Source organism: Spermophilus citellus (assembly GCF_964194105.1).
Source record: "Spermophilus citellus genome assembly, chromosome: 7".
NCBI lineage: Eukaryota > Metazoa > Chordata > Mammalia > Rodentia > Sciuridae > Spermophilus > Spermophilus citellus.
The window spans coordinates 122746166-122762408 of NC_138188.1; the positions used below are offsets into that span (position 1 = coordinate 122746166).

The following is a 16243-nucleotide window of genomic DNA, read 5'->3' on the forward strand; positions in this document are numbered from 1 at the left end:
GGTAGCACGCTCGCCTGGCATGCGTGCGGCCGGGTTCGATCCTCAGCACCACATACAAACAAAGATGTTGTGTCTGCCCAAAACTAAAAAATAAATATTAAAAGATTCTTTAAAAAAGTACTAAACACTAATGTTTCTTGTTATCATTGTGACTGCATTGTGCTTGTAAAGTTAAGAGTGAATTGCCCATTCCCTCTCAGTTTAGTCAGTTTAGAAAAAGAAAGGGGAAAAATATGTAGGGGGGAAAAGAGCAGAAAAGAGAAAAAATGGAAGACTATAAGAAAAAAGTCAAAAGTTATAAATACAGAGGAAAGGGCTGGGGATGTGGCTCAAGCGGTAGTGCGATCGCCTGGCATGTGTGACCCCCGGGTTCGATCCTCAGCACCACACACAAACAAAGATGTTGTGTCCGCCGAAAACTAAAAAATAAATATTAAAATTCTCTCTCTCTTTAAAAATAAATAAATACATACAGAAGACTTATAGAATAAAACCACCTCCAAACCTTTTATAATAGGTTATTTAATATGTAATCAGGAATAGTTATGGGCCTTATAAATGATTATGGTTACAAGATGTATGAAAAGAAATGCTATTAAGGAAAGCCTGTGAATCTGAGAACACTGTAAACATAGGTATCAGACCCTTTCATATGTGCTTGCATTTAATTGTTCTCATGATACAGATAAGAAAAACTAAACGTCAGAACTTGATACAGATATTCCAGATTGGAGTCCAAATCTGCTTGGCTTGAAAACTGATGTTTCCACTTACTCTTTCTAGAGGAGATGTAGAAAAGACTAGCAACTAATGGTAGGAGGATACATAGCCTCCTTTGGATTCCTATTGCTAAATTATTTTCCAGAAAGGAGTCAGAACCCCTGGGTTTGAATCCAAGCTCTGCCACCTACTAGCTGTGGCTCTCAGCATCTCTATGCCTCAGTTTCCTCATCTGTAGAATGGCTTCATAAATATAATTGAGGTAAATGAACACATAGATATAAAGCACCTAGAATAGTGGTTGTCAGATAGCAAAATATTGCATAAACTTGGTCAATTACAATATGGTGTTGCAGTGGTCATAAGACTAATTCTGATCATCCTGTTGACAGGTGATTCTTCTGCAGTAGCTTTGATTGTACTCACATGACCACACACCATGGTGGAATTCCCCTGGAGAAGGAATGACCTTGATGCCCTGTTTTTCTCCATGTAACTTTGGGGAGGGGAGGAGGAAGAGGAAAGTGGTGTGTCATTTTTTAAAGATCTGCTGCTTCAGTCTCCAGTTTTGCTAAGAAGTGAAAGGGAACCCTGACTAACCTAGTAAATATCTGCTTATTCTGCCATCTGGGAATTAGAACAGGCTTCTTCTAGTCTTACAATTCCCATTTGTAGCTATGGTTCGTGAGTGATAATAATAATTAAAATGAAATAGTACTGACATAACAAGTACTCTTTGCATAAAGAGTACCATCCAAATTCCAGGCACCATCCAAAGTACTTTACAAATACCATTTCATTTAATACTCAGAACCACCCTTTGTTTTTTTTTTTTATAATCTTAATATTTATTTATTTTTAGTTTTCGGCGGATACAACATCTTTGTTTGTATGTGGTGCTGAGGATTGAACCTGGGCCGCACGCATGCCAGGCGAGTGCGCTACCTCTTGAGCCACATCCCCAGCCCCAGAACCACCCTTTGAAGTAGGTACTATTCTTTCTTCCATTTTACAGATGGGGGAACTGAGTCTGAATCTTTCATTCTCTGACACTGTACTGTCTCCTGTTTGAGAATATGCAACTTGGGGTGGAAAAATGACTAAGAAAGCAATGCAACACTTCTCAGCCAAATCCATTCATCATACGCCCTTTCTCAGTCACAAGAATATTCCATTGCTAGAACCACTTGCCGCAAGATGTCTGGGAACTGAGGTGGGAGTCAGGAAACGGATTATGTATTTGCAACCACTTCAAGCCATCTCAGGTCAAATTCTTGTAGTCTTCTGGTGAAGGGGGCTGGTGAGAGGAAAATGTCTGTCTGTCTCTCTTCCTCTCCCTGCCCCCAACTATAAAAAAACACTAAGCAGTCTTCAGTACAGCAGACTGTGGCAACACCAGGCCTGATTAAGGAATGACAATATGGAAGGCAGATGGCAAATGCATGGATGCCACACTATTGCGCTTCAGTTAAATATTGCTTGGGTTTTTTTTTTTTTTCCTTGTAAACCTCCCAAATAAAATCCTTTGCTTTCCCCAAGTTAGAAGTGTTAGCACGTCTTTTCTTTAAATATCTGTGCATGGCTGTTTTTTTCCCTGCCAATTTGTCACCATCTGTAACCCTCCCTTTATGAGATGATCTGATGACAGCAATTATCTTGGAGAGTAAAAGTGCAATCTTGAAGCAACATGTAAGAATGGAGTCAGGGGGGCCGCGTGTGGAGTGCATGCTGCCCTTGCAACTTGACTGCGCCCGTATCCTGTGTACCCAACAACAGCGTACTTTGACTCTGGGTGCCTCCTGCATGTGAGTATGTAGTGTGTGAGCATTCTGCCAATTTCGGTGTGTGTGTGTGTGTGTGTGTGTGTGTGTGTGTGTGGACTGGGTGTTGGGCTCTGTACCTGCCTGTGTACTTGGGGTCTGTGCTCTGTGTAAACATCCTGTGGACACCTGCATAGGAGCCAACTGCTTGTGTGCTTTGCACAAGCTGTGCAGACTATTGGGGAAAGGTCTTCTTCAGGAGGGCATGATTTCTCCAAGGTGCTTAAAGGCCTGAAACTTGGAGAACTGGACCATGGAATATTAGCGGGGATTGGGCCTGGGTAAAAGGAAAGTAAATTATGGATGGTTTGCAGGAAGACGCTCCTGAGAGGTGGTATGATTATAAAAAGAGAGGGGAACGGAGGAGGTCTTCTCCAGCGAGGCTGGAGCACAGCGCTGGCGGCCAGCGCGGGCCAAGCGCGGGGTTCAAGCGCCGGGCTCCGGGTGGCTGGCTGGGAGCCGCCGGCGCGCTCCGCCCCTCCCCTTCGCTCCCCACCCCCGGGCGCGGCGCCGCGGGGAAGGGGGGACTCCGGCAGGCGGGGGCCGCCGCGACTACGCGAGGGGCTGCGGCAGCGGCCGTGATGGCGGTCGGTAGCCGGACTAGGCGCGGGTCCTGGGCCGCGGCCCGGGAGAGGGTCGGAGGGCCTGAGCCCTAAAGCGCTGCCCGGCCCAACTCACCATGAATGTCGCGCTTCAGGAGCTGGGCAGCGGCGGCAACGTGAGTGGGGGCCTGGGGTGCCAGTGCAGAGGACCCGGGTGGAGGAAGGGACGAGGCAGAGGGGTCCGCCGCGAGGAAGCAGGCGGCGTCGGGCAAGAGGCTCTGGCTGGCCGAGATGAGGCCTCGTGTGGGGGTTGGGGTGGGGGACAGTGTCAAAGGGGACCCCAGGCCCAAGAGCCCGGGTGGTGGGAAGGGGCCCTCACTGCAGGAGGGAAGGGGTCCGCTGGGCGACGGGTGCTGGGCCAGGGATGTGGGCATCAGCTCTCTCTGCCTGACCTCGTTGGCACCCCCGGACTGTCTGGCAGATGGTGGAGTACAAACGGGCCACTCTTCGGGATGAAGACGCACCCGAGACCCCCGTAGAGGGCGGGGCCTCCCCAGACGCCGTGGAGGTGGGCAAGGGGGTTTCCCCTTTCTCACCAGGCCCCAGCTCTGGCATGACGCCTGGCACACCCAGGAGCTCTGGGCTGTTCTGGAGGGTCACCTGCCCCCATCTCCGCTCCATCTCTGGCCTCTGCGTTAGGACTATGGTGAGGTGATTCTAAGCCATGACGTTGCACAAAACAGGCTCAGTGCTCCACTCGGCCTGCCTCATTGCCCCTGGGCCCAATGTTCAACCCCTTAGTGTTTTTGCTTCATGGTTCCGGAATTGCTTGTGACTTCACTCTCTGGGAGTACTTCTGTAATCTTGGATCCCTGCCCTGCCTTTCATTCCCTCTCTGTCCCCCTGTGTTCCCCAGGTGGGATTCCGGAAGGGGACAAGACAACTTTTAGGCTTGCACACCCAGTTGGAGCTGATCTTGGCAGGTGTCTCTTTACTGCTGGCTGCTCTGCTTCTGGGCTGCTTGGTGGTCCTGGGGGTCCAGTACCACAGAGGTAGGTGGGCCCACACCTGTCACCAGCCCTCATAGTTGTGAGGGATCTGGAGGCTGAAGGGCCTCTAAGATTCCGTCTGTTTGGAGGCAGCCTTCCCATCCTTCCTATGATCATGGCCCTTGGAAAAAGTTTGCCTCTCCCAGATTATCTGAAAGTCTCCTACTCTCAAACTATGTCTCCTGCCACAGACCCATCCCACAGTACCTGCCTCACAGAGGCCTGCATTCGAGTGGCTGGAAAAATCTTGGAGTCCCTAGACCGTGGGGTGAGTCCCTGTGAAGACTTTTACCAGTTCTCCTGTGGGGGCTGGATTCGGAGGAACCCTCTGCCAGATGGGCGTTCTCGATGGAACACCTTCAATAGCCTCTGGGACCAGAACCAGGCCATACTGAAGCACCTGCTTGGTGAGTGGAGCTGTCAGTGAATTGATGTGCCAAGTATATTTTTAGGGTGTCCATCCCAGGGCCTGGCACTTAGTAGACACTCAATAGATGTCCACATGTGAAGAAGTAGATTGCTCTGTGAGGTAGAATGTGCTGAGAGTAGGGGGCTCCAGAGAGGTGGAGACAGGTTAGAGGGAGGCAAAACATTGAGTATAATAAAAGGGCTCCTTCCTGCATTGTTTCAAGATGTGGTAGACACCAGGGACCCTGTAGTGTTTGGATATCTTTGAGGGTCTCCACGAACAGGGGAGAGGAAGGCACCCACATTTGCTGTTTCAGACAGTCTTATTAGGTCCACATTAGGAAGACGCTCATTGGTAGGGCAAGGAGAAGCACAATAAAGGGCCAGGGACTCCCCCTCACCAGTTAACCTAATTGGCACCTGGACTCTGTCTTCACCCCACAGAGAACACAACCTTCAACTCCAGCAGTGAAGCTGAACGGAAGACACAGCGCTTCTACCTGTCCTGCCTACAGGTGGAGCGCATTGAGGAGCTGGGAGCCCAGCCACTAAGAGACCTCATTGACAAGGCAGGGCTATTGAATGGACTGTGGGCAGGGGGAGCAAGAGGGCCTTGGAAGAGAATGTGTTCAAAGAAAGCTTTGGGGTCCCTGTGCGAGAGGTTCCATTTATGATCTCTACTCAGATCGGTGGTTGGAACATTACGGGGCCCTGGGACCAGGACAACTTCATGGAGGTGCTAAAGGCAGTAGCAGGGACCTACAGGGCCACCCCGTTCTTCACCGTCTATGTCAGTGCCGACTCCAAGAGTTCCAACAGCAATGTCATCCAGGTGCTGGACTGAGAAAGGGTGGGGAGAGACTTTTTGCTGAGCCCAGGTTCCTCTACCTGGGGACAGGCAGGTGCACCCTGCACAGGAGTCCAGGTTCCGGGTGTGATAGGGACTCATCTTCTTTCCTTGCTGTTGCAGGTGGACCAGTCTGGGCTCTTTCTGCCCTCTCGAGATTACTACTTAAACAGAACCGCCAATGAGAAAGTAAGGAACATCCTCAGAACCCCCATCCTCACCCCTTGCTGAGCTGGGCTGATCCCTGAATACTTTTCTCTTTGTTCAGGGTCAGAGTGGGGAAGGTGAGCCCATTCTGTCACCTAGTGAGCTGACTGCCCTTCCTTCCTTTTCCTCCTTCCTTCTTTCCTTCCTTCATTTTGTTTTTCCAGAAAAGCATTGCTTTTCTTTTCCTTTCTTTTCTTTGTGATTCTAGGAATCAAACCAAGGGTCTGTGAGTGCTAGACAGGGCTATACCATGGAGCTATACCCTAAGCTCCAGGAAAACATTTTATAAGCACATACTGTGTGCCAGGTACAGTGGGGGAATTCTGAGTTGTAAGTTGCAGAGCCATTATCACTGGAAATTTGCACTGTTGGTGTACCTAGATAGCTAAGAAAAGGGCTCAAAAGAGGATCTCTGGGACTCGGGAGAGACCTGGGTGTCCAGAGAAGGTTTCCTGAAGAGACTGTATTTGAGCCAGACCCTGTAGAACATGTGGAAGCATATGAAGGCATACTGGGTAGAGAAAAACAAGTTAAACAAAAGTGTTGAAGAAGGAAAGACAAGGTGTGTTCAGATCATGGGAATGGGTCTAGTTTGGAAAGATGTAGTGATCTAAGTAGAAGTGAGGTTGGAAAGGTAGTCAGGAACTAGTTATGGAGGGGATTGTGAATGTTTCACTAAGGAGTTATTCTATAGCCCCCAGAAAGCCATTGTATGCTCCAGAGCAGGGAGGAAGTGATGCAGTGAGCAGTGCTCTGGGAAGACAATTTGGCTAGGGTATGAAAAGTAGATGCGAGACAGGGAGCCTGGAAAGGAGGTAAGAGTCTCTGCTCTGAATTCCAGGCTGTGAGTCAGTAAGGGCCCAAGTGAGAGAGTGTAGAGGGAATGTTAGGATGGTGATGGTGAAATGGAGGGGTCCTTAGGGAATCAGGAGAAACCAGATTTGGGTACACTGGGGAAAAGGAGACAATGTGATGTCATCAGAGAGATTTTGGAGTCAGACCTGGATTTTAATCTCGTCTTTGCTACTTAGTGCAAGAAGATTGATCTTGCTAAGGTTATTTTCTCTTCTGTAAGTAGGGGAACCAGAGCCTCTAGCTCATGTGGGGCGTGGGGTGTGGGAGTGCAAGCTTCTGCTCCTGCTGTGGTAGACACTCAGTGGGTGAGAGCCTCTCCTTTTAGATGTCTGAGTACAAGGGGCCTGGATTCCTTGTCTGTGAGAGGTCTGTAGCAGCTGTGAAAGTCAAGTGGAATCGCAGAGAGACAACAGTATGAAGGAAATGTGAGGCTTGAGGGGCATCTTCTTTGAGACCTACTCAAAGATTTAGGGAAAGAAAGAGAAAGGAAAAGACTGGACATGGGAAAGGAGGAAATCCTAGTGTTTTAAGTGCAGTGAGAAGAAGGAGCATCAGCAAAAGAGACTGCTGTGGGGAATGACAACCTGGAGAGCCCTTTATCACACTGTCATTCCTTCACAAACATTTCCTGAGCATTCCTGGGCCAGATTCTCCTCTAAGCACTGGTGAACAGGACATCACCATGGCCCTCTGAATGGAAGAGAAGACATGAAGTAGCTGGTTACACAGTTCACAGTTGTTGGGACTGAAATAGAGGAGAAGCATGGTTCTCAGTGTGAGCAGGACCAGGAACCAGCCTAGTGCTGGGGTGAGGGTGGACCCCAGCGAGTGGTGAGGTTCTGCAGAGGGAGCAGCTTAGGTGAAAGCTCTGAGGTAGGAAGGCAGATGGCCTGTTGATATACTCAAGGAGAGAGGGACCAGGAGGGGTGAGTGGCTAAGTCCTTCTGGACAGGGATATAGACCAGTTTTATGTATGAATATTGTTGGTCAAGTTTAGGATTTATTGCAAAATAAATGATGTGAATAGATGTGTGTTTTTAGCATCATCTAAGTTGTGAGGAGAGAACTTGGAGAATGCAGGAGTGAACCACATCATTCAGCACGTCTGATGGAGTGAGGGAAAGCCTTGGGTTTGATTCTCAGTGTGTCACTGGTTGTCTTGGGCAGAAGCTTCCTGCCAAGATCTAGAGGAGGGTGCAGCACAAAAGGTTAAGATGGAGTAAAAAAAAAAGTAGGAGTACAGAGGCTTTAGGGAAGTCTCCAAAGTAAGTCTTAAGCCACAGGTAAGGAGCTGGAGCCGTTATTTGGTTGAGCTGACCATCCCAGTTAGGATCCGGGATGATTGGGTTTTGGCACTCCTCTCTCTTCCTCTGGCACCAGCAGCAAGAAAAAGGAGAGTGAGAAAAAGAGACATTTTGTAGTATAGACATTGTGAATATTAAGGGATTGAAAACTTTTCAGTAAAATAGAAAAGGAGATGGCCTTTCTTTGTCCATTAAGGGGGTCCAGGATAGGGCTGGGAGTGGTCTCTGGGAAGAAAACCACAGGGATTGGTGCCAAACAGTACTGAGATCTGTTTGTATATTTTCATCCCTTTCTTCAACAAATATATTTTGAGCATCTACTATGTGGCAGACACTGTGCCATGGTGGTGAACAAAGCAAACAGTCCCCACTCTCACAGAGCTTGTATGCTAGCAACATAAGTTTGTGCTGGACCCATGTAGTGCTCAGGCCATGGCACATTCTGATTCTTTTATGGAGTAATTTGAGATAGGAATCAAGTCATGTCACCTTACCAAACTTATTCCCTCTGCTCTGTGTAAAATGGATTAGTACCCACTTTATGAAGTTGCTGTGGGAGCGTGGGGGGATATATATTATATGCAAAGTCCCTAGCAGTCTGATGTGTGTATATAGAATCACTAAGGATTTATTTTCTGTGCTTTTCTCTCCCTTGGAGATCAGGGGAGGATTGGAAAAAATAGCAAGTGTGAGGCGTGGTAGGATGAAAGAGAGAAAGAATTTGAAGGCTGCAGGGGGCCAGATTTCCAGTAGGGTCCAGTCAGCTGTTCAGTGAAGACCCACAGCCACTGGTGGGCTAGGACGACTAGAAGAGCTTTAGGAAATGAGAAGGCAAAGCAGATTTGTCCAGACCATCCACTGGACAAATATTTGCAGAGCACCAATTCTGTGTTTGGTTGGTCCTGTTTGAGGCCCTTGGGATGCAGGGGTAAACAGCCGCTGAAACTTGAACAGAGTTCTCCTTGGGGAAAGTAGTTGACAAGTGCAGAAATAAATAATCAAAATAGAGCAGACAGTGGTCAGGGCTATGTTGGAAATGAAACAGGGTCAACCATGATGGCTTCCCTAAGGATGAGTTGAGCAGAAGAGAGAGTGGGCAGAGGTGGGGCCAGGACAGATCCTTGCCGCCTGAGCCAGCACTTGCTGACTCTGAGGATGTCTTGGTGCTTCACAGGTGCTCACAGCCTACCTGGACTACATGGAGGAGCTGGGGATGCTACTTGGTGGACAGCCAACTTCCACCCGGGAACAAATGAGGCAGGTGCTGGAGCTGGAGACACAACTGGCCAACATCACAGTACCCCAGGACCAGCGGCGGGATGAGGAGAAGATCTATCACAAGATGAGCATCTCAGAGCTGCAGGTGGGATAGGCAGAGGACTAGAGACATCTGGGATGGGCCGGTCCCTGGTACAGAGCACCTAGCTTTCCTTCATGCCATTTTCCTTGAGGCATCTGGTCCTTTCTTCATTTCCTCTCTTTTCTGAGCTTCCCAGCTGCACTGTTCCTATCCTGCAAAGACAAATGGTGACCATTTTAAGCCACCTCTCACAGGATCATCCATTTGTCTCTTTCTTGTGAATGAATGGAGAGATTGTGTTAAAAAATTTATAACAACTTGGATGAGATGTTCACACAACAATCAGAATGGATATGGAAGTGTCTCCCGTAGGCTCCTTCTGTGTCAGGCAGCAGTCCTTTTGGTGGTGAATTATGGGAAGGCTAGGAAAGGGGAGGTTCTGGAGTAGAGGCCAGGTGTGTGGGAGGTGTCAGGGGAGTGGTATTGTATCAACAGTTATGAAAATATTTGACTATCTGTGCTCCAGCTGAATATCACACATTTCCTTGTATAGTAAGTGGTTGAGCTCCCAGACTGAGTGGTTCTTAGGCCTGGAAAAGGGAGGGAGGAAGTCACTAAGCAGCCAGTAGCTGTTGCCATGGCAATGGGAAGGCCTCCCAGGCTACAATGTATCAGTGGGGGAGGGATCCACTGGAAGCATCAGCAGGCAGTCAACCAAGCCTGAGAATTTTTTTGCTCTCAGGCTCTGGCGCCCTCCATGGACTGGCTTGAGTTCCTGTCTTTCTTGCTGTCACCATTGGAGTTGGGTGACTCTGAGCCTGTGGTGGTGTATGGGACGGATTATTTGCAGCAGGTGTCAGAACTCATCAACCGCACCGAACCAAGGTGGGAGGGAGCCCAAGGTGCAGGGGGTGGGACTCGGGGCTCTGTGGAGATAGTAGGATAGACCCAGTGGATACATACAACCGCACTAAGCAGCATTTGATGAGTAAGGACCTGGGTCATTCCAGTCATGAGAATGTCTGTAGGTTCTTACTCCAGACTAGGGTTTCAGGTTGCCCATTTGTGACTTCCATTCCCAAGTCAGCTTGGAGCTGACCTCTGCAGGCAGGTATGTGGTCTCAGGGTGAAAGAGGGACTCTAGGACAGCTTCAACATGTGCTTCTCAGGACTCCTGCTGCCTGCATGTTCTTGGGGATTGGCTGGTGGGAAAGGAAAAAGGTACTCCACTTCCCCTTATTTCCTGGTATGAATGCCAGAGTCCTGAACAATTACCTGATCTGGAACCTGGTGCAAAAGACGACCTCGAGCCTAGATCGGCGCTTTGAGTCTGCACAAGAAAAGCTGCTGGAGACCCTCTATGGCACCAAGAAGGTGGGCTCTCTGACTCTGCCCCCACCTTCTGACCCATCCCAGCTGATGCTGTACACTCACAGTGCATCAGGCACCAGTTGCCTCATGGTGGAGAGTGTGGAGCACAAAATTTAGAATCAAGCTGACCTGGGTTCTAATTCCAACTCCTCCATTTTTTAGCCTGTGGTACTTTGGGCATGTCACCCAGCTTCCTTGATTCTCCATCTCCTAGTCTGTAAAGCAGGAATAACTTGCAGGGTTGTTATGAGGATTAATTGAGTTAATGTCCTAAGTACATGATATGTACAGACATTGTAACTTTGATGATGAGGATGGGGAAGGCAAATAAATGCTGTCCCTTCATTTTACAATTCCCTTTTGTGGGTGGGGGTTGGACTTATAAACAAATACATGTATTTGGGGGGGGGATAAGAGCTCACACTGAGTGAAAGACTTTCTTTGTGATATAGGATAGAGGTGGGAACAAGGGGGAGGCATAAGGAAAGGTTTCCCTGAGAGGAATGGGTTCACCAAGAAATTAGGGAAGAAGGGCATTCCAGCCAGAAGGAATAGCATGTGAAAATCCCCAGAGGAAAGGAGGAATTTGGTTCTGATAGGAGCTTGAGAACTAGACAACAGAGATGATGAGCTTGGTGAGGTGTGCATGGGAAATCCATGAAGGGACCTGGCTCTTGTGTTAAGATGTTTTGCCTTGATTCTTTCATGGAAGACCACGGGAGTAACTGCAGGAGATCAGCACTACAGTTATGTTATGTATTAGATGATCTTTCTGATGTCTAAATGGATGATGGAGGAGAGTGATGGGGGAGGGGGATGAGAATGAAACTAGTGTCTAGTCAGGAGACAACTGCAATCTTCAGGCAAGAGATAATAGTGCCGAAAACAGAGTGGGTAGCCATGTGTTCCTACTGAAGCTTCATTCCTGGTGTTGGCACAATTTGAGATATTGCCTTTATATCCCCTGGAGTCTGGGGAAGAAATGGCACCCAAAATCCAGGCCTTTATTGTCCAGAGCTGAGAAGGGCTAGCTTCAGAGACAGAAAGGCCCTCTTGTTTATTTACAGTCCTGCACACCACGATGGCAGACCTGCATCTCCAACACGGATGATGCCCTTGGCTTTGCTTTGGGATCCCTCTTTGTGAAGGCCACATTTGACCGACAAAGCAAGGAAATTGTGAGTCTTCAGGCTTCTTGACCCTACCTTAAAATTCACCATTATATGAGTATATATTAAAAAACTGGAAGGAAATTCTTAAATGAATAGTGGTTACTTTGGACAGTGGAAACATAAAGATTTTTTTTATTGTTGTTCTTTAAGGTTTTCTTTATTTTCCAAAAAAATATAATAAGTTTATATTATCTATATAATTAGAAAAAGGTAATATTTTCTTGTTAGGTAGAATTAATGGGTGTGCTTAAAGTATTATCCACAAGGATGTTTATGACAGTGTTGTTTATAATAGAGGGAATGAAAACAGCTTAAATGAAAACAGCTTAAACCATAGGAAAAATAAATTGGTTAGAATAGATTAGATTATGATGCAACTTTAAATTCAAGATGTACTTTTAAGTGAAAAAATAAGTTGCAAAAAACATATGTCATACAACATAACTCCATATTTTATATTTATATCTGGACAGAGGAAAACACTAGAAATACATATCAAAATGTTAAAAGAAGTTATCTTAGAGTGATTGGATTATAAATACTGTGTTTTCTTCTTCAACTCTTCTCAACTTCCCAGAGTTTCCATTAATTCCTTTCTTTCAGAATCTGATAAAAACAATGTGCTAGATTAAATTTTATTATTAATTTATTTAATTGACTTGTTAACATGTTAAAATTTTTGAATTAATTAGAAAAAGAAAGCCATCCTTAATGCCAGTACCTTCATAAATGATCCTTCCTTCTCATCCTTCCCAGATGCTAAACTTTAGGTGAACATTCCCATGGCTCACCTGGGGATGGGGATGGGGCTGTAGGGCAAATAGGTGAGCAGGGATACATTAAGTGTGGATGGGAGACTAACTTGTGCCTCTCTTTCCCAGGCAGAGGGGATGATCAGTGAAATTCGTTCTGCTTTTGAGGAGGCTCTGGGACAGCTGGTTTGGATGGATGAGAAGACCCGTCAGGCAGCCAAGGAGAAAGTGAGTAATGGCTAGCGTTGGAGCGCCATCTTGAGGAAGGAATGGAGGATACAGTTTTACTGGGACCTGGGGAGGGAACCCTTTAACCTGTTCTCTTCAGGCAGATGCCATCTATGATATGATTGGTTTCCCGGACTTTATCCTGGAGCCCAAAGAGCTGGATGATGTTTATGATGGGGTGAGTACCCGTGCTCAGAGTACTGACCCGCAGCCTCAGGCAGGGAGTGCACTATTCCCTTGCCTCAGTAACTGGGACTCAAGCACTGGGAGGGAAGGAGGTGCTTGTTTGTTTCTTTCAAAGGATACAGGCAACCCACATTGCTTAAGTGTTGGCTCTGTGCCAGGCTGCAGGCCAGATGATAGTAAATATTAGTGAGTGAGTAGGGATTTGGATCAAGACTGAGTCGAATCATGTTTCTACCCATAACTAACTGTATAACCTTGGACAAGACCTTTGTGGTCCTTAGTGTCTTCATTTGCAAAATGAGGGTCCTACTAATACTTCACAGGGTTGTTAGAATAAAATTAGGAAGTATGTAAAAAAACATAACAGCACCAGCAGCACAAGTCCATCCCCAATTCTTTTAATTTTTTATTTTGAGCCAGATTCTCCCTAAATAGCTGAGGCTAGTCTTGAACTTCCAGTCTACCTGTCTCAGCCTCCCAAGTTGCATATGCCATGATGCCTGGCAATAAGTTATTTTTTATATATTGGCAATTATTTACCAGATATTTTACTCCTTTTTTTTAATGGAACCCAGAGCCTTATGCATACTAAACTAGTACTCTACCACTGAACTACATCCCCAACCTTGTAGTCCCATTTTACAGTTGAGGAAACTGAGGCTTGGAGAGAGGCTAATGAGTAGTCAATCTGGGACTCTTATCTTCTTTATGTTCTCCCTTTCCACCTTTCGCCATGCCAATAGTATGAAGTCTCTGAAGATTCTTTCTTCCAAAACATGTTGAATTTGTACAACTTCTCTGCTAAGGTGATGGCTGACCAGCTCCGCAAGCCTCCCAGCCGAGACCAGTGAGAATGGGAGGCCACAGACACTGGGGACATCAGGGGAGGTGGGGGACAAGGGGTGGCACATGGCTCTTGCGGAAGGTAGGGCAGGGCTGCTGGACTTGGGGGTGGGTATTTTGAGAGTAGAGAGCCTCAGCCTCTCCCTTTCCCCTCTAGGTGGAGTATGACCCCTCAGACGGTGAATGCTTATTACCTTCCAACCAAGAATGAAATTGTCTTCCCTGCTGGCATCCTGCAGGCCCCCTTCTATGCCCGCAACCACCCCAAGTATATCTGAAGCAGAAGGGGCTGGGTGCTGGGACCTGGGCCTGCATGTGAGCTTGGAGCAGAACTAGAGGAGGGGATTCACAAGTTCCCTATCATGACCTCACTCAGCATTCCTCATCTACCAGGGCCCTGAACTTTGGAGGTATTGGCGTAGTCATGGGTCATGAGTTGACACATGCTTTTGATGACCAAGGTAGGGACCTGGGGAGTTGTCCCATAGAATTCCTAGTGGCTCCTGCAAGACCTTGGGATTTGGGGGGCAGGTCCTAAGGGCCCTGGAATCTGTGGATCAGGGATGGCAGGGGTGTTTCTGTTCTCAAGGGGTGAGCTATCATCCTGTGGGGTGCAAAGGTGAGTTCTCCTCAGGTCGTGAGTACGACAAGGAAGGGAATCTGCGACCCTGGTGGCAGAATGAGTCACTGGCAGCCTTCCGCAATCACACGGCCTGCATGGAGGAACAATATAACCAGTACCAAGTCAATGGGGAGAGGCTCAATGGCCGCCAGACACTGGGGGAGAACATCGCTGACAATGGGGGGCTTAAGGCTGCCTACAATGTGAGTAGCCTGGTGAGCCTCCTGTGGCCGAGACCTGTGGGTCTGGGTGGAAGGGTGCTGAAGGAAGCAGCAGGCCCAGGTGGACTTGCTGCCCACTCTTTCCCCCAGGCTTACAAAGCATGGCTCAGGAAGCATGGGGAGGAGCAGCAGCTGCCAGCTGTGGGGCTCACCAATCACCAGCTCTTCTTTGTGGGATTTGCCCAGGTACTGCCCCCCGGGAGACCTGGGGTTGCCCCCTCTTGATCTCCTCCAGAGAATGTCATTAGAAGAAATGGGGGGCATGCAGAAAAGGGACTGACAAATAGGGCCGAAGTTGAGCTTTGGGAGGTGGGTTGGGAAGGCCTTATGCCCAGAGCCTACAAAAACAACCTGAGGAGGGAAAGTCTCGGATAGGATTTTGCAGATCTCTAAGAGCAGGGCTGCCTTGCTTGAGGGGGTAAGAGATGGGAGTAGGCATCCATCCTCTTGATGTTCCTGTGGGGTAGGTATGAAGAAGAAGATTGAAATCTGGGGATACAAAGTAGCTTGTTCAGGGCTACTCAGGAATAAAGTAAGTGGCAGTGGGAGGATTCAGGTGGGGCCTCCCCCCAGGTACTTTGCATCACAGTGGCCAGCCTTGAGGGGCTTTGTTTCCCCAATTCCACTGGGCCATGTCCACACTGGGCAACCCAATGTCCAGGGCAGCTTTAGAAGAGCTTCAAGGAATTGAGGAGTGGGGGTACATTCCCCTCCCTTGGAATTGAGATGTTGATGGAGACCCTGGCAGTGTTCCTGAGACCTCCTGAACTAAGGGACTGGGGCAATGGTGGTTTTGCCCTGAGATGGTTCTGCTGTGGCCAAGGATATGGCCTAGCCCCAAACTAGACACCATATGTCCCCGTGTCTGTCCTGGCCCGCAGGTGTGGTGCTCGGTCCGCACACCAGAGAGCTCTCACGAGGGGCTGGTGACCGACCCCCATAGCCCTGCTCGCTTCCGCGTGCTGGGCACTCTCTCCAACTCCCGTGACTTCCTGCGGCACTTCGGCTGCCCTGTCGGTTCCTCCATGAACCCAGGGCAGCTGTGTGAGGTGTGGTAGACCTGGGTTGGGGAAAAAGATGGCTGGCCATTGCCAAGGCCTGGGGCTCCCAGGTTAGGAGAAAGCAAATGCAAGCTGGGCTGGGTCCAGCCCCTCCACCCCACAGGTGACGTAAGTCTAGTCCCCCCTTGACCACCACATCGTGCCTCTGCTTTGGGGGTGCCCTTTCCTCCAGCAGAGCCCCCACTATTCACTGTGACATTCTTCTGTGTCACCCTGCCTTGAGGAGGTCTAGGCAGAGAATCCAGTTCCCACAGAAATGAGTCTTTGGCTCCAAGCTTATTCAGCTTGGGGGCTATGGGGCCTGCTGTGTTTGCCCTATTGTGATCCACAGGGCCTGGGGCTGTGCCTCCCAGGCTTCTCTCCAGGCTTACTCAGTGCCCAGATGGAAGTGGGCTCAGCTCCCTTCCAATCTGCCCTCAGAGGCCACCCCCACCCCGTGCTCCTTGTGCTGCTGCTCCCTATACTGCTGCCCACCCTCACCGAGAGATCTACTATGCTCTCTTCTTAGTGGAAGCCGAGGGCCTTTAAAAGCCTCCCTGCTGCCTCATTTTCCTGGCTGAGAGGGGAATGTTCATGTGTAGCAGTGCCAATTCCTGTGTTTTAGGGAGCAAGTCTTAGCGGGTGACTGATTCTCCCTGGACCAAACAGGAAAGCAAGACAGAACAGGGAGAGGGAAGGACAGAGTTTATTTTTACAGGGAAGAGGGTGGGGAGGGTTTGGTGTTGGCCCTGTAGG

At 48.5% G+C, this 16243-nt stretch overlaps 1 protein-coding gene across 7 annotated transcripts; it reads left to right on the top strand.

The window, feature by feature from the left end:
- Window positions 1–2765: 2765 nt before the first annotated feature.
- ECE2 (endothelin converting enzyme 2) lies at window positions 2766–16243 on the top strand. Of its 7 annotated transcripts, none has more exons than XM_081300870.1 (19): window positions 2829–3258; window positions 3564–3788; window positions 3999–4134; window positions 4323–4538; window positions 4984–5108; window positions 5225–5371; window positions 5510–5575; window positions 8927–9115; window positions 9795–9937; window positions 10312–10426; window positions 11491–11601; window positions 12477–12575; window positions 12676–12753; window positions 13505–13608; window positions 13762–13872; window positions 13998–14065; window positions 14239–14429; window positions 14538–14633; window positions 15329–16243. In XM_081300870.1, the coding sequence occupies exons 1-19, from the start codon at window positions 3220–3222 to the stop codon at window positions 15503–15505; spliced, it is 2436 nt and encodes an 811-aa protein (XP_081156996.1). In that variant the 5' UTR covers window positions 2829–3219; the 3' UTR covers window positions 15506–16243. The 7 variants fall into 7 exon arrangements, with proteins under 7 accessions (XP_081156995.1, XP_081156999.1, XP_081156994.1 ...); XM_081300872.1 differs by having other exon boundaries at window positions 2830–3258; window positions 3564–3650; XM_081300869.1 differs by having other exon boundaries at window positions 2766–3258; window positions 13568–13608; window positions 14239–14633.